The 19388-nt window shown below is 34.1% G+C and overlaps 1 protein-coding gene across 5 annotated transcripts in view; it reads right to left on the bottom strand.

Annotated features, from left to right (window-relative positions):
* LOC129231868 (cytochrome P450 3A8-like) overlaps nt 1-19388 on the bottom strand; it is a 220151-nt gene that overhangs the window by 11246 nt on the left and 189517 nt on the right. For 2 of the 5 annotated variants that reach the window (XM_054866253.1, XM_054866255.1), the window contains exons 1-7: nt 18346-18470; nt 11850-11946; nt 9373-9425; nt 7312-7408; nt 5667-5783; nt 4650-4738; nt 3769-3914 (exon numbers count right to left, since the gene is read on the bottom strand). In XM_054866253.1, the coding sequence (XP_054722228.1) occupies nt 3769-3914; nt 4650-4738; nt 5667-5783; nt 7312-7408; nt 9373-9425; nt 11850-11946; nt 18346-18422 (676 nt within the window). In that variant the 5' untranslated portion in view covers nt 18423-18470. Of the gene's footprint in view, nt 1-3768; nt 3915-4649; nt 4739-5666; nt 5784-7311; nt 7409-9372; nt 9480-11849; nt 11948-18345; nt 18471-19388 lie in introns of those variants that run through there. The other 3 variants (XM_054866258.1, XM_054866254.1, XM_054866256.1) reach the window with 2 other exon arrangements.

Here is a 19388-nt window from a genome sequence, read left to right as displayed (position 1 = left end):
AAATTATTAAATAAAAACAAAAAACCCGACTGCGTAAAAACCAAAAAAACTAAAAAGAAAAACGTATAAGCCCAGTAGTTTAGATTGTTATTAAGTACTACTGAATAACTACACCGTTGAAATAGTTTTATAACCGTACACAGATAAAACAAATCATAAATTCAAAAGCAGAATAGAAGATCAACAGCCGGGGCCCATTCCTTTCTGATTCAAGGAACCGCGCAAAATTTGAATGAGCCCCGGCTGTTGATCCTTCTATTCTGCTTTTGAATTTATGATTTGTCTTATCTGTGTACGGTTATAAAACTATTTCAACCGTGTAGTTATTCAGTAGTACTTAATAACATTCTAAGCTACTGGGCTTATGCAGTTTTCTTTTCAGTTTTTTTGGTTTTTACGCAGTCGGGTTTTTTGTTTTTATTTAATAATTTTTTATTTGCCACTTTTTAGTTAATTTTCATTCATTTAGTTTTTGTGATTATAAGACGGTACATTGCACAATCTTGTCATTTCATTGAGAGAGTTTGTTTGTATCGTGAGGTTTATTAAGTAACTTGCGGTGGTCTAAACTACTGATTATTAGTCCCTCTAGGGACCTAACTCGGCTTAAAGCTACATGAGCTTGACCTTCGGCAAAAATGCGCGAACTTAAGTCAACCACAACATAGCTATATAAACAGCCTGTATCCAACTCATGATGACACGAAATCGGAAACGTCGGCAGTGAAATCTTTCTCGCAACACTAAAAAAGCCTGTCAAGAAAGTACATGTCGCGAAACTCAGTCCCTTGAATCAAGGCAAAAACAAATGCAACATGTTAGAGATGAAAATCGAATTAGTAGACTTTCTTGCCTTTGGTGCGGGTTTATTTTGATGAGGACTATAATCTGAGTGTCTTGCCTATGTTACGCATAATATATTTTTTATCACACTACAGATTACATATAAAGAAGACATGAAAGAATTTACATCAGAAAGAAAGGAAAGTACATCCGGAGCAAAGGTGTCTTGACCCACCGCCTCAAGTGGAAGAAACAATCGCTTAGACCAATCGGCCACTGAGACCCCAATTAGTAGACTTAGTAAACAAAAAATTCAGGCAGTGAAAACTACCTGCATTTGTCGCACGCAGGTAGCGTGCGACACCCAGCGTGCGCCGATCCCAAACTGACAAAATGTCAACTGGTTTTTGAAATGGTACTTTTAAATACTATCATGTATTTAGTGACACTCCCAAAGTTAAGACAAATCGATTGACGTAAGAATTACCAAAATTGGCCAAGGCGTTTAGCCTGTAGAACGCCACATAGGAACAGACATACAGACATAGACTGATAAACCCATTACCCTCTTTTGTGTCGCGCACGCGCAGTCGGGTAAAAAAAGAGAATAGAATGAAAATTGTCTTAATTTTAAACAAAATAAACCAAAAATCGACTTTTTTCTTCCATTTTCACACGACCTTGTAAAACAAAAAATAAGTCAAGTGCACACAATATAAGTATTTTTAACGCAGAATCTGAACTTATTTATGAGTTGAAAAATTTATTTTATTATTCAGATAATTTATTACATTACATTAAACAGCTTTTGCTACGCATCATTTTTGTAGTTTTTGTATACAATGATGGTACAATCCAATTAACAAGTACCCAACAAGAACAATTAATTTTTTTTACCAATTAAAATTTTTCGTTTATAAAAATCTTTGTGACCGAATTTTCCATTACACGAGTTCGTATTAAATCTACTTTACTTGCGAAGAGAGCCGCCTTCTTTTTAACCGACTTCAAAAAAGGAGGTTATGATTTCGGCTTGCGGCTTTTTATGTGTGTTTTCGTATTACTTCAAGAATACTTGACCGATTTGAAAAATTCTTTTTTTGTTTGGAAGGGTATGCTTCCCAGATGGTCCCATGTTAATTTTGTCTATATCTGTTGAGGGGTCTCGGAGAAATCTAAGAAACTTTAAATTTCACACGTTGTGGCTACGTAGACCAGCTTTCGTCACTGCGCGATACGTCACAGGAGGTCACGTGGTTTTGGCGTGAACGGTGTATTTTTTCGATGGAGGTATCTTGTTTTGAACAATACGTAAAATTCTCTCGCATCGGGGTTTGATTTTCACGGCGCCGCCTGCTAATTTTAATTTTGTCTTACTAATGTATTTCGTACTCATATAGCAAATCAGTAAATTAAATGCATTTTGCTGCGAAAATAGTTGAATTAATTAATTTATTCTAATTTTTTTCGCTAATAAATAACTTCATTTAGTCATCAAAGTTTTTTTTTTAATATTTCAGTTTTGAAATATATTTAGTGTTAAATTCAAGGGGAATTTAAGACAAAAATCCCCCTGCCGCTCCCTCCTAACGTAACTGAGTAGGTTTAGATTTAAAGACCAATTTCGCGTTTAGTTAAATTAGTGTTCAACTCACGTGGGTTGTCAGTTACGTTAGGTAGTAGTTTATAGGAGGTCCCAACTTCAAAAGGTTATTACAAATTAAGAGATCGTATATAATTAGTTAGGTATTAAAATAATTCATCGTACGGTAGTAAAAATCAGTGTTTAATTTATAATTGGGTGTTTAGTTTAGTTGATTTTTGTACAGGAATTGTAAAATAAATTTGATTTATACGTTTATGTAAAAAATCGTACGTCAGTAGGATCCATTATTTTTTACTTTTCAGTTCCTTTTTGTTTTTTGAAGTCGGTTCTTTTTCTATTTGAAAATAATTTTTAGAGTAGACTGAAAAAAATGAATTTCCGAATTTTGAAACGTACAAGTGATTATCTTCGCAAATGAAAAAGAGCTAAAAACATTGTATAATAACTCCTATCAAATATCTTTAATACAAGAAACCGGTTCAAATAACACAGGATATATAAAAGTTCTGCTTGGAGAAGCTGAAGTTATACAGTATAAGATTATTAATTTTCCTTAACAGCTGATGAAAAGCCACTTGGCAACTTGATTGTTACTGGTTAATTGATTGCGACTGTACCAACATTCATACTGGTGTGACAGGAAGAGTCATTTATACTCTACAGTTAAATCTAAACGAACAAATAAATACAGTGGTCAATTTCGTCTGCGGTATGCAAATGAACGTTCATTGATTGAGACATTTAATGCAAAATTAGAACGGAACAACGAAGGGGCCCGGAAAATAAATCTTACAAACTAAAAAGGGAATTTGTTTCTTTTTTTTCTGATGCCTTTATATTTTTTGGTGCATTTTCACCAAATAGAAGCAATAATGATTCGAATGTAACACAATTTAGTGCCTTATTGTATCCTAAAGGGGATTAGCCGAGTCCATTGTAGATTTTTGCCCAGAAATTTTAGTAGAGACAATGTCGTAATTTTGCTATCACACCTTTCTTTTCCCACTTGTCTCCCAAAATGCTATAAAAGTATTACTATTAGCTAAATGAGAACACAGCAGAAATTCAATGACTGCAATTGTACTAGGGGGGCAAACAAGCAGTAACAAAAATTTCCAACGACTAATGTTATCGTTTTATGATTAGCCTTTCTTGTTTAGCAGGACTTTTTTTTCTGGAAGAAAAATAGTATATAACTAAAGTATAAGAATGTTTTTTTTTTCATTATTTCACGTTTTTAATATTATTTCAACTGTGAGCTTCACAGGATTGAGAGAAAAATACTGCAAACATACTAAATACACTTTTTTAGATTTTTAGGACAAAGTATTTAAAGAAATATACTTTGAGGGAAAAATAAACTCAAAAGTTTTACTCACAGGTAATAATAAACATCTTAAGACTAAAATTTCCAAAAAAGCTCTTAGCATGCTGTAAAAATATATTTTCTGGGTCGTTTAGAGAATTAATCTTGGTTGCAAAAGCTGCTCTGGCGATGACATCTAATGTGAAAGTCCCAAACATTCTGTAGAAAGGAAAACATTAATGAAAAACAAACTTTTTACTTTCAAATTGAAAGGTAACAATTCTTTTTCAATAGCAAAAATTTAAATTATACTAATTTCAATTTTTTCAATGATTATTACCCAAGAAACAGAAACTGGTGGTTGAAATACATCACCTTGAAAGATTCAGTCAAGTAAAAATAATCTTTTAGAAGAAATAGATAAAAAGTTGAGAACTAGAGTTTTCTAAAAAAATGGGCGAATCAGGCAGGTTCGGATAGATAGGCATTTTGAGTTTGTTGAAATTTTCAGAATATGGTCTTTGTTTCTTTGGGAACAACATGCTATTTTACAATAGCCAATACTTTTTGCGAGAAGAATGAACTGTGGAACTGGCCATCATTTTGGGTTCTACTACATCCAGACTAACTGTTAGGACATGAATACTTAAGGTTGATTCTTAGTTGCCAAGATCATTGTTTTTTTTTTTTTTTTAATTTGTTTCTTTTGAAAATTTCTCCAGCTAGTGCGTCATGCCTAAGCAAAAACTCTCTCTTGAATCAGCTAAAATGGAAAAATTATATTTTAGGCATACAACCTTCAGGCTGAGAGATCCAATACTATTTCTTTGTTTATGAATCATGCTGTTGCGACTAAAATGATCTTTGTTATCTACAATGTTCGATTAAAATCTGTATTAGTAGATTACAGTATATACATATTCACATACATGCATATATACACAAATTTCTCACCTCTTAACATCAACAGTACCACCAGCACTTTGCTTCTTATCAAACTCATTTATCACATTTTGAGAACATTCATTGATTATATTCGTCATCTGTTGAATAACAATATGTTTCAGGAAAGAGCTCATTCAGAAAAACATATACAACTTGCCTCTGAGATAAACTGGAGGGAAATAAAACCTTCTTTAGCAGGAGAAAATTAGTTTTGACTAAACTTGAGCAAAGCCTTTTTATAGGTAAATATACTTATTATTCTTGATCTAAATATCAAGGTCACAGATTAAATAACTATTTGAAATATAAAATCATGACATATTAATGATCTTTTTAGTCGCCTTCAATGAAAGTATGCAAACGTATATGTATTGTGCCGTAAAGCTGTCGTGTGTAATTTTGTGGAAAATAATTACGGTTATAACGAATAACCGCAAACAATTGACAAGCAATAATATTATTTGTTTTTCATGCATTGAAAGAAACAGAAAACCCGGCGAATCATTTTCGAGTATACTCGGCTAATGAAGAAGAATTGAAGTATTTTCTTTATTAGCCGAGAAATGAAGAAGATACTTCAATTCTTCAATTTTTGAAGGATTGAAGATCCTTCTTCCACCACGGGGAAGAAGGATTATAGTCCTTGGCACAATAATTTCCAGAATCGCATTTTTAAACTTTGAAGTCCATTAGTCTTGCACGTTAGCGTCAACCTTTTTTCCTGTTATAACTCAGTGACTGTGATCCTTCTTGCCAGAATGATATTATAGTTTCATATAGTTATTATAGTATTTGTAATAATCTAACTGTTCCCGTAGAAATTTTATTTTCTCAGAAAAAAAGGGATATTTTTATTCTTTTCTGTGGCCCTTCAATCGCAAATCTTTGCATAAACATTAACAGGCTCGTCGAGATGGATATAATTAAGCCTGTCAGAGTATGATAATCAATTAAAAATGAAATCAAAATAAACTGTAATTTGAAGTTGAAATATAATTGGTTGAACACAACGACCAATCAGTTTACCATTTTTAGTCTCTTTGTTGTAAAAACTGGTGTAAGGATGGTTCGAACTCTTTTCCAGTCTTCTCCTTTCAAGACACTAACCATATTATCGAAGATTTTGTCTCCAAATTTCAGCTCCTGAAATAAATAAATAAATAAAAACATGTATATGTATCTTTCAAATGAAACAATTCATGTCAATTTTATGTGGGCTTAACATTAGGAAGAATATCATAATTAGTGAAACAACTTTTTATCATATTAACTAGAACGATCCTTAATACGTAGAAACACTGCATGTGTTGATTAATTAATTGTTCTCATACCACACAATATTTTACAATAAAAGTAATTGTGATAATATTGCTGTTGCTTTAACCACTAGGGCATCCGAGCCCGAGTTATACAATGCTACCCGCACCACTAAGGTGGCAGTCCAATTTAGCTCACACGGTACACGATATATTGAAGCAACATGTATCAACATTTCGGTAAATTGGATCCAAACCCAAGGCCGAACAACCCTGGTTCATCCGAGCAATCCTGGTCTGACGTACTGATTCGGAATGGGATCTTAAAATATGGGACTTAGCGAATAGGACATACTTTAACATGTCTACGCAAACACGGAGAATCTTCGACCGACTAACATCGAACCCGGAAACTTACAGTTACGTGTCCAAACACCAAATGCCTGGCAGTCAGATATCAAGATTCTTCTGATCGAAACCGTTCCCGTCCAAGATGACTTGCTGTCATGGCAACCAGCAAAGAAAACCTGTTTCGGGAGGAAATAAACGTGATGGACGGAACGGACGGCCGATATGTGAACAAGCCCTTACCAGTCAGACTACTACGGCCTTTGTAGTAATAATAATAATGATATAAGAAAAAAAAATGGGACATTATGAATGATGAGAGCAATTATTGGTAAAATTAAAACTGCATAGAGCCTAACAAATGAAATTGCAAAAAAATAATACACTACTTTACACGTCTTCACGTATGCTGTTCATTGGATGTAGATCTTCATATCATTAGAAGTACGTCTTAATTGCCTTTCATAGAAACATGATTTGTTAAATTCGTTAACACGTAAGATGAAAGAGGAAAGTTGCTGCTATTGGTAAAAGTTTCAACTACTGTGTATTATGCAACAGCGAGAACAACAACTCAGGTAGCCAAAATAACATTTAAACATTTCATAAACGTTTTAAAATTGTTGCCACAACGTTAAAAACCGTTTTACAACGTTTATGAAACGTTTGATACCTGGTTAACTGCCGCGATCGGCGAGAAATTGGCAAAAAGCTCAGTATTTAAGATAGCATCTCGCTCCATCTCACCATTGAGGATGTTGTTTACGTATGTTTCAGACGTCCTTACGATGTCTGTGGAACGTACACTTAAAAACTTGTGACGTCACCGCTGGGACGGTGAGATGGAGCAAGTGGTCTTAAAAACCGAACTTTTACTTCATACTGAACTTTGGTGTAGTTCGGATTAGGAAGGATTCAAATTACAAAGGTTTGCATTAATTACGTTTCTCTGCCATTATACCAAACTTTTATTGAAAACAAAAAACGGGCATGCAGTATAAATATGTCACTTTTAATGCCTAACGATTGGAATGTAATTATTATGATGTGCCTATTTTGGTACTTACTCTCCGAAAATGGAAAACATGAAAATCTTTTACTAAAATATCTCTTAAAAGTTCCGGATCCGCAATACTCAAACCTTTATTTCCCATTCCAATCGACCTGTAAGAAATTAAAAATAATTAGCTCAATAAAACAGACATTTTTTTGAGTATGAATATGTACATAGATTTAGATTTCAATCCAATTATAAAATATAATTCTTTTTAGATATAAATTAGCTATATTCTTCAATGCAATTTTCCTCATAGTTCGATGCACAGAATTTCGTAAATTTTTCCGAAGTTCTTCGTTATTTAATTGAAAAAGAAGGCTGTTTGATAGGGAGAAAAAGAGTTTGAAAGAAATTTAAAGGCTAGGAAATCTCACATTTAAATGCGGAAAACACACAAAGAATTTTTTTCTATGCTTGCCTTATATACAGCAAGAAATCAAATGCATTGGGAATATAGACCTCCTAAGTAGTGTGTCTTTTCTTAAAGACTTCTTAGAACAAATAGCTTGTCTAAAAGTGCAGCGTGATATTATTTAAAAATTGAAAATTTTAAGGCTTTTGTTTTAATTATTATTCCGGGAAATCAGCGTATGGAGCTAAAACTTCGTGTTTTCCCAGTAATAACTACGAACTCCTGTGCAGCGGTAAGGTTACCAAAGCAAGAAGAAACATAAATAGTTTTACATAAATAAGAATTGAAGACTGACTAAGCACAGTAAAACGTGAGATTTTATGGTCGTCTCTCCCCCTTAGGTTGAAACAACTCTTTATGAATCGCAAACCGTTGTCTGCCGACTCTTCTGTCCGATTATTTTAACTGCGGATCCTTTCCACAATCCTGAAGCTCTTGAATACTTCTCCTACAGTCATTTCATTTAACATTATGTCAATACTAGCGGTACCCGCACGGCTTTGCCCGTAGTAGAATATTAAAAGGCCATTTGGTTCGCCTGTATATTTACAAATAATGGATGATGAATTTATCGCGAATTTATTATGTTAATTTGCTCGCCCACGGTCGCATAAGAGATAAGTGCTATGAGAAAACTTGAAACTTTAGAAATTTTCGGATCGCTATAGCCGATTCTCTAGTGCTTAGTGATCGTTATCAACGTATTAAAATATATTAACCGTTTGAAAAGTTCACTACAATCAAGGGATCGTTGCATCCTGGGGTCACTACAACGGGGTTTGACTGCAGTAATTTTATAAATGATAATTGTGAAATTCAATCAAAGTGTATTGCAAATAACACTCAGAGTAACTGAAGGCTAATGTATGTATAATATGAACTAATTACTGATTTTAAATGAAAGTGAAAACTTAATTTTCTAGAAGATTCTTGCTAACTGTATTCCTCGAAGAAAGTGTCTCAGCTCAGAAGAACAAAAATTTAGTTAGATTATTTGTATTACTACTGCTATCGATTGTGATTAAAAAAAAAAAAAAACTTTTTTTCGAAGTATATCTATAGAAACTAATTTTGCCTCATTCACAATCCCTTGTTCTATTCATTACCACTCTTCCCTATATACTTATCCTATATAATACCTTATGTTTTAGAGAAATTAATTGCATTTTGGTAAAGTCAAATATAAAAAATTAGTGAAGACCATAGTTGGGAAAATTTGTGTTAAATACTGTCTTTGATGATAGATGGTAGAGAATGAAGAGATGTGCAGGATTGCCAATTACTCCTGAAAATAGCGAAACGCCGCTTGCCCCGCGCCTACTATGTCATTCTTAGACATTAATACCTTTTTGTAGACTTATTTGCAACTCTTCTTATATTTCTTTCCTTACTGAGGAATGCCATGCCCATTTACTCGTTAAAATGTTTTTCAAGTTCCGCGTTAATTTAAGCCAACACCATTCGAGTTTTTATTTTTTACTTTTAGAATATTTAGAGCATTTGTCATTTTTCATTAAGAAAAATAACAAGACATTCAAATGTACTACGTTTTTTTTTTTTTTTTTTTCATTTTCCGCAATGCTTAGTTTTTATTTGAGCTACAAGCATGATCATGACAGTTTTTTACTTTATTTTTATTTTAATGAATATATAACTTACCCAAGGATTCTGCCGTGTTTCTTGTAATTTTCTAGCTGTAATTCATGTAAAGGCTGCAAGTCATATTTTTCATATAAGAAATAAGTTATTTATCTTCTTAATGCTTGCTACAAGTATTAAAAAATGTACAGTTTTAGAAAAATGACATGTAACGGTTCAGTCTCACATCATTTCAGCCGCTTCCGATTTCGTGCGTTTCAAGATGTATTTGATTTATCCTGAGCAACTTATTATATTAAAAAAGGGAAAAAACAACGGAAGTAAAGCACAAATTCTGAAGAATATAGCTGTTTCAAGGCTACAATGGAGTCTCTTCATCAGTGCAAAAAGCTCTGCAACACAACCACAAAGTTCTGAGAGAACTAACATCAACCACGTGGCCACCGGTATTCAACCACCGGACGCCACGTGGTTGACGTTAGTGGTCTCGCGACTTTCTGGTTGTGTTGGTGAGCTTTTTACACTGATGAAGAGGCTCCATTTTAGCCTTGAAACAGATACTGTCCACCTCTGGCCTTTGGCAAGTTGAGCTCCGCTGTCAGACCGATTAAACGATTACATTTGCTCAAATAGGGGTGAGGAAAAACGGCTTAAGAATTTTCGGATTTAGTTTGCAGTGTTATTGCTTACTTGGAGAACAATATAATTAAAGTAAGAAGTAGCAAGTGGTACAGAATTTTCTGGGAGACAATGGGGGGGGGGGGGGTGCAATGGTAGCCCAACTCTGCGCCTAGCAATTCCTCTTCTTACTGATTGCTCTCCCTTGAAAGAAATGGACTTGCTAAAGGCCATAGCTCAATTTCTTAGAGGTGGGCAGTATATGCTGTATTTTCTCTGAATTTGTACTTTATTTACGTTGTTTTTTCACTTTAATCATATTTTAGCACAAAGCATAATTGATCATTTTTATTTAACTTACAACTTAAACTTTAATGCTACTTAAAAGCACAAACATGTTACTTAGAGACACATCAAACGATAATAATATAAAGTATTCAGAAGTTATACAGCTTAGAAAAGAAATAACGATTTTGATGATGCTATTAGCACAAAATATGTTGATGTATTAAACGCTATCGAAATAAAACTTTTCGTGCTTAGTTTTTCAGACATTACTTGCACATAAAAGCTAATTTTCGTACAGTTTCAGCTCTTGGAATGTATTTTTACTGATAAGGGTTTTATTAGTTTGAGTAATTACAGGTCATGACTACATCAAATGAATATTTTTTGTTCCACATTAAACCTTAAATGGTGAAGTAGGGTATCGTACACCCTAGAAGAAGTGGACTGTGGTATTTAAACATTTTGTAGTGTTAATATCGGCTTTAGACATATGCCTCGATATTTACGTTACAAAATTCAATAAATTTAAAAGTCACCACACCAATTTAATTCTTAATAAATACATAAAATGCTGGCCACACAAAAACCAACACGAAAAAGGAGTAGTCAGAACGAAACGAAGTTTTGCACACCTGATGGCAACATTAATATTAGAAAGTGATTACAAAGAGAAAGAAAAGTGTTCATTTATTACTGGAAAAAACCCAAATGAATGGAGGTTTAAGAGCCCTGTTGAGCCACCTCTAGCGTGAATGTACGAGGCGATACAGTCGAGCATTGAGGCGTAGCAGTCTCGCGCAATGTCCTACTTCATCTCGTACCACAATTACTGTAAACGCACCTCAAATTCGATCAAAATCATAGGCTGTCCAATTTACCGTCTCAAGCGATTCCAGATGTGCTCAATTTGTGGCAAATAAGGACATCGCGCAAGTCAGAGAAAGAGATGATGTGAAGGAGGAAGTCCTCTGACACCCTTACTGCGTAGTACTGAGCATTATCCTGTTAAAAATGACTCCAGGAAGCCTCTCCATGATCACCAACACACGTGACTGAAGCAGGACATTAACGTGCCGTTACACTGTCATGGTGATGTGGATCAATCTTATGTTGCAAAATCGACTCATCAGTTAAGGGTTGAGAACTGTCTACACTAAATTCTTAAGTCGGCTGCGACTTACTGCTAAGAAGAAAGTGGCTGACAAAAGAAAAAGCCTTTTTTTCGACTTCTTTTTTCTGACTTTAGGAAATGGTTAAAAGTTGTACAGACAGCATGTGACACATAACCGTAGCAAAAGATTTCAAACAACTTTTTTTTTTTTTTTTGTGGCCAGTATAGTGGTACCCGCTATTTTAAATATCTTTCCAGCGAATGATAATTTTAACATGTCAACGGCATACCATACGCAATCTCGAAAACAGAACATTCTATATGGAATTTTTAGTCTAGTTCTCATAGATGCGAAAATGCCCTTGCATACTAGTATATTAGCTAAATATTAAACTTAAATAATTTGATAAATGCACACGTTTTTATATTATCATATAAACTAACATGAGAATTTATTACAATAGCAAGTTCAAATTGCAGAAGAATGAATAATTTTTGTGTATTCGAATTGAATTCTCACCTTTTCTGTTAAAATCTTATAGAGAGTTATATAGTTAAATCGAGGAAGAGATTTAACCCCTCTTTTCTTCCAATAATCGTCATTTCTTCTGGAATACCTAAAAAAGACACAAAATAATATTTTCATGCAATTATTTGCGCAAAGAGTTGTAATGAGATTGCATTTTAACTCGAAGGTTCATGCAATTTAGACAGAAGTTTCCTGTTTTCTGCTATCTAGAGCCTTTATCACACGCAAAAATGTTTTGCACACCTTTTTACCTGATGATCTTTTCAACTACTGCTTTTCGTTTTGGTCTCAAATTTTGGGACCAACTTTTCAACGGAGCGTACGAGTTAAACATTTTCTTGTGACGGATGGCAGTAAGTTGTTCTGTGTCATGTTTATGGGGCTACGTATTTGGTTTTGAAGATGAGGGAGGGGAAGGGGGGGGGGTGCGGAGCCACGAGAAAAACGAATTTAATTTTTAATATAATTCTGTTTATCTATCGGTACTTTCTAAAAATACAATAATTGAAAATAAATAAAATTGTTTCAGGTTTGTATTTATTCATTTATTTATTTATTAATACTATTACAATTTTTGTCTATTATTTGAGGGATTTTTCAACTAATTGAAGAAGTACTAACTAAAATCATGGCATTAAACAAATTTTTGTAAACTTATTTCAGTATTTCATGTAGCTTCTGATCATATATTTCACATTCAGAGATCACATCGTTTGCTTATTTTGTGTAAACAAAATTTAATTCCAATTCGCAGCACCATTTTGCGCATTAGACTTTGTCGTCAATTCATTTGTATGAAAAACAAAACTTGTGGGGTTCTAGAGATGTCTACTAAAATGTAACAATTACATAGGAGTTTGAAAGTCAATACATAAACTTCATAAAATTACATGAATCAACGCAGTGATGTGCGAGTGAGATATTATTTCCTTCAGTAAATTTTTGAGTTAAACTTAGCTACATTGCCTATAGCCTTGCACAGTGTACCTCAAAAGCAAAAACTGTGTCAAGTGACGCATTGCAAAAAATTAGTAAAAGAAAATATGGTGTACAAATTCTCCTTCAAGGTGCAGAAAACAGCAATTTCAGGACTCAAAATTCATATTTAGACCTCTTTGGATGTTTTTACATTTCAAAAATGTAGTCATTTTTAATGGACATAAACATTCTGTTCCTTCCGCTTGAACGGAAAGGTAAAAAACCCTTTGCTCCACCCCCAAGGGGGGGGGACTCCTTACATGAATTCCTGAGCATCAAAGGACCTCTATGCAAAGTTTGGCATACATCTGACTTAAACTGGATTTGCATCAGGAAAACCCCCGAGGGGTGCTTTCACCCCCCCCCATAGGGAGGTGAAAACCCTCCTCGGGGGTTTTCCTGAGCATCAATGAACTTCAGTGCCAAATTTGATAATAATCCGAAGAAAACTGTTGGTTTGTACACTCACACACATAAATAAACTTATATACGAGTATATAATGCTGAAATGTTTGTTTGTTTGTACGCCCTAATCTGAGGAACTACTGGTTCGAATTGAAAAATTCTTTTTGTGTTGAATAGTCCATTTATTGAGAGAGGCTATAGGCTTTTTTTTTTTTTTTTAAATCAGATTGGCCGAAATATTTGTACGTAATTGCAAATTACACGTATGATTAATTGTTTAGTTCTACGGTTTCGTAATAGATGGTGGGGTAAGTTTAGTTCTATGAATTCCTAATAGATGTCAGGGTAAGTTAACTCTTCGAGAAGGCGTTGGCCGGCAGTGTCGATAGCTGCGAAGAACCATGCCCATGCTACGCTGTTGTGATTAGCGAACATATTTTTGAATGCCTTTTTTTCGATGTTCAGGTACATAATTTGATTTTGTAGGATTTTTCTATTGGGTTTTGTTTTTCTTATTTCTTCAACGTTTGTTTTTTTCTTCTGGAGATAGTTACTTATCTAAGTAAATTGATTTGTCGTATTAATCAATTGTGATTGTTCTTTATAAAGGTTTTATTATAGCATTGTTTATTTGGCGAAACACTTTAAAATGCAAGGAAAAAACGCTTCACTCGCTAAAGGGCGGGGTTACGGTAGCGTGGTTGCTTGGCGCGTTAAGCGATGAACAAAGTAGTTGAAGGATTATTTTGAGTTTTAAAGCTACTGCTAATATTTTTATGTGTTTTGGCGAATAGTTTAAATTCCAAAGCGACTTTAATATTTCTTTCTAAAAGGTGTGTATGCATTTCAGTTGAAGAAAAATGATCATTTCACATCAGAATGGGGGGGGGGGCAGGGGGCATAGATTTGTTTTGTTCAACGGACTTCCGTTAACTTCTTTGCATTGGCATCGCCGTGCGGGTACTGCTAGTCTATTGATGTAAACATTTAGCTTCAAAAGCATGAACTAATAGAATATTACTACACAAAAGTATTTGGTGCACCGTATTTATTTTTTCCATTTCCCTGGTCGCTCATTTTCCCTTTTTGGAAAGTTAATTTCGAGTGTAATTTTGAATGCCCCCCCCCCTTGTCCGATGAACAATTTATTCAAACCATCAACTGCAAGAATGCTTTATGATATTTTTTTCTTAACTATTTGTCTTAATTGTAGTAAATTTTGACAAAAACTGTTTCTTGTTAGCATTTATTAATAAATGGCAATTTGTTGACACCGGTATTGTTTTGTTGTGCCGTCTCGCTATTTGGCTTCATACTTGGTAGGATAATATTTAGAAATTATATACTGCCTTGAAAATTTGCATACAGGAAAAGCATAAATATTATATTCCATGAATTCAAAGATATTTTCAGATATTTACATAATTATAATTGCGAAGAATTTTGAAAAGAAATCTAAAACGAATAAGAGAAACCAACAAGATCAAATTTAGTCAAGTTTATCGTAAATTTCAAACCAAAGGGCTAGTAAAAAGTAAACAAACCCCTTCTGTTCAAGAGGAAATGTTGTTAATATTGGAAAAGTATCGTCTCTCAGGAAAGAAGTTTCAACTAGCTTAAAAGAAAAAAAAATAATAGAAATACATACAATACCAAAGAAACACACCCACACACAAAAGGGTTTATCTAAAAATGACATGCAACAGATCGAATTTTTTTGAAGATAAAATACTTTTAGGCAATTAAATTGGAGGAGGTGTATCATGCATTGCAAACAGTACCACCTACCTGCGTGAATTCAGAAAGAGTAGTTTGAATTGTAGGAAAGTTGAGCAGTAAAATAAATTCCTTGCTTAGAGACAATTCAATAGATGCATTGTGTTTTTTACTAGTATTGATTTTTTATTATGACATTTGTTCCTTCATTTTATATTTGTTCACAATACGTTTTCATAATAATACAATTTGTGTACAAAATTATGAAATGTGGCAACGAAACAATATGTTTTCAAGCAATTTTTGAGAAATTTAATGCCGGTATTAATACCGGTAGTCCGGTATCACGTTTTAAAATCGCCGAACATCGGTATTGAATTTTCGGTCCGGTATTGCAACGCCTATTCGTGTACGGTTTCCTCCTCTACGCACTCTATCTGAACTCTGTCTTGTGAGAGAAATGGGTGCGAATTCTAATGAATTATAGTTGAGACCTTTATTTGTATATCCCACGTCGAATACAAGCTGTCATTCAGGCACAGTAGGGCGCAACCCCTGATTAATGAAACATTTTAATTTTTTCACAGGTGTTCCTATTATTTTGTCCTATACCTGTATGTGTAGGGTGTTGCAAAACTAATGGTTCGTACTGTAAGGGGTGATAAACCTTGCCAAAACAAACAACTTTTACAATGCGATGTGGGGTCGAGATGCAAACAGTGAACCGCTAGAGGGCGCTTTCTCAAATAGATAAATCATCTATATTTTGCCCAACATTCTTACGCTACTCCGTTCCAGAGTTGCAGCACTATTTGAATTCAGAGAAGGCAGATATGCTCTTCATTTACGGGTGTGTGCAAATAGCAACGCTAGAGAAGCGGCAAGACTTTACCATATGCGTTTTCCGAACAGGGCGCTACACGATCGGAAAATATTCTAATGTTAACACACGCACAAATCTCGGAGACAGGTTCATTTCTCTGTGAACGACAAGATACAGGTCGACCACGGACCACGAGAATGACATATCGAGTTGAGGCAATCCTGGAGGCAGTGGACAACCAGCCTGAACGAAGCACGCGATCAATAGCTTGGGAGAAAGGGATCCACCATCGGACGGTATGGCGTGTTCTGCGTAAGGAAAGGTTACTCTTACTATCTACACCGAATCTAGGACTTACAGACAACTGATTTTCCACAACGTCTAACAGTTGCAAAAAGTTTCTTCGTTGTCCTATTTGCTTTTCTTTGTTTCTTTGTTTTTTTTTTTTTGTATTCTCCATTTTTGCGAAGCAAGCATTCTCTCGCGGCCCACCGTTTGCTTTCCGACCCCATATTCTCTTTGGGAAAACAGTTTGTGTTGGCAAGGTCTATCCTCTTTTACAGTATGGACCATTAGTTTTGCAACACTCTATATATAGTCGACTGTATATATATACACAGTCAACTCTCGATAACTCGAAGCCTTGTAACTCAAATATACCTTTATCTCGAAGTTTTTTTTTTGGCCCCAAAATAAATTAGTGCTTTCATACAAAGTTGTCTCTATATCTCGAATGTACTCCTTTTAAGTCGAAGTATTTATGAAAGTTTCGTTTTCACTTTATGCATAAAAATGAAGCCAAAACAAGGAAAAAAGAAATCTTTAACGCGTTGCTTATAATTTACTTACAATAGAGCTCTTTAATGCTCATAGTGATGCAAAATAGAGTCTAAAGAGCGAATAGGGCTATTTTTTTTTACCTTGACTGACGACCTAAAATTTCATTACCGGCTAATCTTTGAGAGACTGAAAATTTGGTCAAAAACTTTAAAAAGTAGCCTTTCTGGGTGACTCAAATAATCGTGCTTCAACAGAAACTGCCTACAAGGGAAACAGTGTTAAAAACTGCTTTAAAACCTAAGTTTTCTTAAACAGCAATGATAAAAAAGCGAAAGTGACAAACAAATGGATCATTTTGAAATATTTTTCTGAGGGAAAGGTTTTTTACAAAAATTTCACTGCAGTAACAGGGAAATTCCGAAAACGTGAATAAGTCGGATTGTGTTTACAAACTTAATGGCTTTTTAAGATGAGATTTAAAAAAAAAAAGTTAGAAGTCAGAAAAAAAAATCATTTTTCGAACAATTTTAATTAAATTTTGTTCTCTTTAAAGGTATTTTAATGTAGTACATACTAATATTTAATTCCATTCAAACTATATGTGTTATAGTCCATCTACAGGGTGTTTTTTTAGAGGTAGAGAACTCTAAGTTCAAATAAAACACAGTTAAATGTTGTTAATTGCCATGAATGTTGCTTTATTCGAAAGATGATTCTTTGCCATTTTTATTTAAATATGATTTCCGGCATATGGCCACCTCGGCTGACTCGGAGAAAGTCCAATTGGAAAGTCCAATTTTCTCACTTTTTGCAGCAATAGAGGCCGTATGTCAGTAATAAGGTGGCGAATGTTCTCTTCCAAGGCGTCAATCGTCTGTGGCTTATCGGTGCAGACCAGAGACTCCGCATAGCCCCACAAAAAGTAGTCCAGCGGTGTTAAATCGCATGATCTTGCAGGCCAATTCACGGGTCCATTACGCGAAATTATTCGTTCACCGAACGTTTCTTTCAATAAATCAATTGTGACACGCGCTGTGATGTGACACGTATGTTGCACCGCCTTGTCGTCTATTCATGATGAAATGGTAAACCGAACTGAACACAAAACAAGTGACAGCTATCAAAATGGCACACATATCAAACACTGTTGCCAACTTAAAGTTCTATACCTCTAAGAAAAACACCCTTTATCATGCACTATTCTTGAGAAACAAAATTAAAACTATTCCTGAGAATGCTGGGATAGAAACTTCCGATAACTCGAACGTTTAAGCCGGTTTCGTGGGACTTCGAATTATCGAGAGTTTACTGCAATATATATATATATATATATATATATATATATATATATATATATATATATATATATATATATATACATATGTACATATATATATTTTTTTCAAACATAAAATAACAAACTGCAAAATCTGTACTAATTTCTAAATTGAAGTGCAAACGCTAGCATAATCATAACGAAGTAAAAAAATAAAACTCACGATGAAGGTAGTTTTGCTGTTATGCATTCAAAACTCAAATGAGAAATTAAAAAATAAATAAATAAATGTGTAATTATAATAATAATCCCATTTATAACCTGTTACAACAATGCCAATACAGCTGTAATTATTGCAATCCATGAATAAAAATCTAGACCTTCCATAAATTGATGTTTTCAGAGTTACTGCAATTTCCGAAAAATTATGTAGGTAGTTTTACTGTTATGCATTCAAAAGTCAAATGATATATTAAAAAAATAAATAAATGAGTAACTAATAACAATACCATATATAACTTGTTACAGCAATGCCAATGACAGCTGTAATTATAGCAATCCATGAATAGAAATCAAGTCCTTCCATAATTTGATGTTCTCAGAGTACCTGTTCTTCAGATGTTCTCAGAGTAACCTGTTCTTCAGAAGTGTCAAAACGAGAACTCGATTGTTTTGTTTAAGTTATGACGTAGCGTGGTGAAATGCTATCGCGTTAAATTGCCCTTGACCCCTGACTGAACTTATTTCACGCTTGCAAATGCTATCTGAAATATTACCACGTGGTCGGAGATAAAATTTCAATCATGACTTTTGATAGCTAACTCTTTTTCTAGCATCTCATTCTATGAATATAGTTTGCAGATTTTAAATAAATTATGTTTTCTAACTAAACTTGCTCGATATTTGGCAGTTTATAGCTTAATTCATTCTGTAGCATAGTTCTTCGTTTTCGTTCATTTTTTCCTGTAGTTTTGCTCATGAAATGATAAATTAAGCTATGTATAACTAATTACCTTAACAAAACACAAAATACCTCGCTTCATTTAAATGAAACTTTTGAATTAAGTTTTTTTTCCCGTTACGAATTGAAATTACTTGTCAAAAGTAACAAAGATTCTTTTAGCAAATGCGAGATGCAGTTGAAATATTCAGACGAAGAAAACGAGTTATTATCACATGTGAAAATTTAGAATCAATAGAGGTTGAAGTATAATTTCTTACTTTATATTGTTTCACCTGTCGTCAAAAAAAAAAAAAAAAAAAAAAAAAGAAATAAGCATGACGGAAGCATTTTTTTTTTTTTTTTGAGCAATCACGATTGCTTCTTGTTCTCACTTGACTGTTTTGAATTCCTATGAATTCCTATTTTTCCCGCCAGCACCCTCTGCCAGCACCACCGTCACGTCAACCGGGCTCACGATGCTGCTCCTCTTGCGAAAACCGTCTCCATGTTGCGTCCATATCCTACACACACACACACACATACACAACCTCATGCCTGCGCACAGACACAAACACACACTCCTACACACACACACACACATACACACAC

Source organism: Uloborus diversus, chromosome 10 (genome assembly GCF_026930045.1).
Source record: "Uloborus diversus isolate 005 chromosome 10, Udiv.v.3.1, whole genome shotgun sequence".
Lineage (NCBI taxonomy): Eukaryota > Metazoa > Arthropoda > Arachnida > Araneae > Uloboridae > Uloborus > Uloborus diversus.
This window is presented reverse-complemented; position numbering and strand designations above follow the sequence as displayed.